General features: G+C 45.5%; 1 protein-coding gene across 1 annotated transcript; it reads right to left on the reverse strand.

Annotated features, from left to right (window-relative positions):
- Positions 1-2258: 2258 nt before the first annotated feature.
- Positions 2259-3982, reverse strand: hmx2 (H6 family homeobox 2). Its single transcript, XM_054799039.1, has 2 exons — positions 3715-3982; positions 2259-3119 (listed from the first exon to the last, which is right to left on the reverse strand). Exons 1-2 carry the CDS (start codon positions 3980-3982, stop codon positions 2569-2571), a joined length of 819 nt encoding a protein of 272 aa, XP_054655014.1. The 3' UTR covers positions 2259-2568.
- Positions 3983-4276: the final 294 nt, after the last annotated feature.

Consider the following 4276-nt stretch of genomic DNA (forward strand, 5'->3'; position numbering starts at 1 on the left):
GCATGTTTACAGTAAGTCCTTACAAACAGCAGAACCCTTATGTTATATAGAGGATCTTTGACCGGCATTTTTGCCGTATATCTTGGAAAACAGCAAAGCACTCCTGTTACGCAGAGGATCTTTGAGTGGCATTTTTGCAGGAGATCCTTAAAAACAACAGAATACTCCTGTTACATGGAGAATCTTTGACTCGTGTTTTTGTAGTTGATTCTTAAAAACAGTAGAGCTCTCCTGTCATATAGAGGATCTTTGGCTAGCATTTTTGCAGGAGATCCTTAAAAACAGCAAAACGCTTCTGTCGTACAGAGGATCTTTGACGGTAGCCTTTTGTAGTAGGTCCTGAAAAACAGCACAGTGCTCCTACATAGACAATTTTTGACTCCTGTTGTTGTTTTTGGTCCTTAAAAACAGCAAAGTGTTCAATGTCACATAGAGAATCTTTGACTTGCATTTTTGCAACTTTAGCAGTAGGTCCTTAAAACAGCAGAGCACCTCTGTCATATAGAGGATCTTTGACTAATGTTTTGGCAGTAGGTCCTCAAAACAGCAGAGTGCTCCTGTCACATAGAGGATCTTTGACGTGCGTTTTTGCAGTAAGTCCTCAAAGCAGCAAAGAACGCCTGTCATGTAGAAGATCTTTGACTACTGTTTTGTCAGTTGGCCCTAAAAAACGGCGGAGCTCTCCTGTCATATAAAGGATCTTTAACTTAAAGAAAGCAGACAACTTCTGTCACATAAAGGATCTTTGACTACAGCAGGAGGTCCTTAAAAACAGCACAGTGCTCTTGTTAGATACAGAATCTTTGACTCCTGTGCTTCGAGTGGGTCCTTAAAACCAGCAGAGTGCTCCTGTACTATAGAGGATCTTTGACTAGGCATATTCAGGACTTTATTTCTGACTCTACTCGGTGAGGTAACAATGTGAAAGTATGGTCAGAGCCTTCGTTCTATACAACATAAGAATAAAAGACCCTCAGCTTTGTGAAAATGAAGCCACATGTCAATCAAAAGTGGTTGTTTGGGTGTACCTAATGCTGTGTCCAGTGGGTTGCAAGGCTCCATGGGTTCCTCGTCCTCCATCCCACAGTTCCCATTACTCCCACCATAAATTACACGCTTGTAGGAATTACACTTGCGTCTCGCCCCTTTAGCGGGCACGTGGATGAATCCAAAGGCACAACACATCGTCTCAACAAATCTTCATCGCCGTAACACGCCAGTCCGGCTGTCTCTTTGCACTTTAAACCGCCTCAAATCATTTTCATTGCCCCCTTTGCTATTAAAATGTGTAATTCACGTCCAGCCTGCACCCTATCAAGCACCCCGCCCTTCCCTCTGCTATTCATCTCTCGCATTCTGTCAGGTGTGGCTGTAAATCAAACACACACAGGTGACAGGTCACGCAAGAGTCAGTGCAGGGTGCAAGCATCCATCCCCACGGGCGTCACGCCGCCGTCACACCTGATGACATAATGAGCACTTTGGAAGCTAATAAAGAGCTTCATTCAAGCAAACCTCCTTCTCATAAGCACACACACGCACGTCCTCTTCGAGCAATGTGACACAAATTCATCTCGCCTCTTCTCTTTTTGCCGTTACCCATAAATGATCGCTGCTGTCTGTCCATTCTACCTGAAACACGAGGCGTCTGCTGCCCAAATTGGGTCAGGCGTAATCTGCAGGCCAGTGGAGCTTGGCTGCAGTCGCAGGTAATGTAGCTGTAATGATGTGTGTGTGTGGGGTGGGGGGGGGGGGCTCCTTTTGCACTGTACATGATGTGACACCCTAGAAAAGCTGGCAAATGAGAGACTTTTATCACTTGCCATCAACCACAAGACATTGGAGTGTGTGTGTGTGTGTGTGTGTGTGTGCAGAGGATGCAGGGCCTTTAAAATGATTGCAAATCAATATGATACGTTTAAACATTAAACCTTAAACATTCATTAAAACAAATGGGAAGCATGTCTGATTAATGACAATTGCTGGCGAGTCACATAAAATGTGAAATGTATTACTTCACATAAAATGTGTACAATTGTCACCTTTTTATTCACAGGAGCGTAATCAGGTCAAATAATGTAAAAGATTTGCATGCCCTCCTTGCTTGCGTCAATCGATGGGGAATAAAATAATAATGAGGGGAAAAAATCCATACATGGTGCAGCACAATGCAGCGTGAATTGGAAAATATTTGAACACGTGTCAAATTAGCTTTATGTCGCGCTAAAAATGCACCACAAGTCAAACTGTGTCGGACTGAAATAGAAAATTTATTGAATGCGGTTATTCCTGCAGATTACAATATACAAACAATGACATTTTTTCCCCTTAAATGGAAGAATTACGTTTTTAATTGTTAAAAATAATAGAGGACAAAATCAATTTAAAGGTGATATGAAGGCTAAAATCCCAAATAAAAAGTATAAAATGATGATAATTGATAATACACATGGTGTATTTAATACATGAGGGAAGCGTCACTGCTGAGTGAGTATTAGTTAATACCCCCCCAGCAAAGAAAGTCGTGTATGTACAGGATATAATATGAGGACATGAATACGGAGTCCATCAGTACTCGACCTTGTTGTACAGGTTGTACAAAGGCAGAGCCGGCAGGTTGCTCCCCGGGTAGTAGAGGGGCGTCGGGAAGGCGATGGAGCGAGGAACCGGGACGCGCAGCAAGGAGTTCTCCCGAAAAACCAGCGGCATGCCCACGAGTGTCTGCGCCGAGGCGTGGGCCATGTTAGCCGCCTCCAGCTCGGCAGAGAGCTGCCGCTTCCATTTGTTCCTGCGGTTCTGAAACCAGGTCTTGACCTGGGTCTCGGTCAGCTGCAGGCTGGAGGCCAAGCAGGCCCGCTCCGAGCTGCTCAGGTAGCGTTTCATGTCGAAGGTGGACTCCAGCTGGTACACCTGGCTCCGGGAGAACACGGTGCGCGTCTTCTTCTTGGCCGAGCCGCCCTGCAGCTGCTTGTCGGGGCCGCCGTCCGCCTGCCTCTCCTCGGACATGGGGGACGGGCAGGCTCGCTCCTGCTCCTCCTTGTAGTCCTGGAGGAGAGGCTGGGGGAGGTGCTGCCTCCTTGTCAGCCCCTCTGTGGCAGACAGGAGCCCCTTGGCTGGACCTGCACGACCACCAAGAAGACACATTATCATTACTATTACGCGAGAAAACATCTAATTACCTCACTTTTTTTTTACTCGCAGTGAAGTGTGCACTCTTGCACTAAATCGACTGTGACTTTTTAAATCAACAACCCCCCCACCCGTCTGTATTAATCCGAGCCCTGCGCGCCATTTAACGGCCAATTGACGACCACTCTGCAAACACGTCCCATCAATTAGCTGCCGCCATTAGATTGCAAATATAAGAGCGCAGCTCGTTACTTCCAACACGCCGCTCAGATCATCATCATGCTGCACGAGTGCCACCAAGACAAAAATCAATTAGCGTCACATTTCTTTTACATTTATATAAAAAATAATGTGCAAAAAAATCATCTGAGTAAAGAACTGTTAATGTAATATTTATAAGCAATGTAGAGGTTTTATTTAGCTATAATAATAAATTAAATAAATAAATAATACAAACTGAGCATTGTTATCTTTCTTAAGACACAATTTTAAACTTGCATTGCGCGGGTGTGCCTAAAAAAGTCTTATCACGTGGCCACCAATCTTAGAAACAGCTGTATTCATGCAAAAATACATTAAAATTACCTAAACACGAGAAGTCATGTTCTCGGTGCTGGCCGCATGCCTCGCCGTGGCCCGGTTCCGAGCATGAGAAGCAGTCCGCCGAGTCCTCCCCACCGCTGCAGTCCTCCTCTGAGGAGACAGACAGCGTCCTCCTCCGCGGAGGGGGGCCCGACGCCGCCTTGCTCCCTGTGCGCGTCGCTTCGGCCGGCGTGCCAAGAATGGACTGGATGGTGAAGCTGGAGATGGGCCCCGACGAGCACTTGCTCCCGCTGTCTTCTGCGCTACTCATCGTCGCCTCATAACAGAAAACCCACCGGAACCTGCTCGGAGCCTCCTGTGTTTATTGCGCGATAGGAGCGAAGATATATATATATATATATATATATATATTCATATATATATATATATATATGTGTGTATATATATATATATATATATGTATACACACACACAATCAAATTTAACACGACGTCTTTGTCCGCTTAATTGCAGGCTTTTGCATAGAAGTTGGGAGTTGGAGGTGTTTTTTGTCCAGCTGGGAGCACATGAGTGTTATTGGCGGGTCTACCTCCTCCTCACAGGC

The sequence above is a fragment of the Dunckerocampus dactyliophorus genome, chromosome 14 (genome assembly GCF_027744805.1).
Source record: "Dunckerocampus dactyliophorus isolate RoL2022-P2 chromosome 14, RoL_Ddac_1.1, whole genome shotgun sequence".
NCBI lineage: Eukaryota > Metazoa > Chordata > Actinopteri > Syngnathiformes > Syngnathidae > Dunckerocampus > Dunckerocampus dactyliophorus.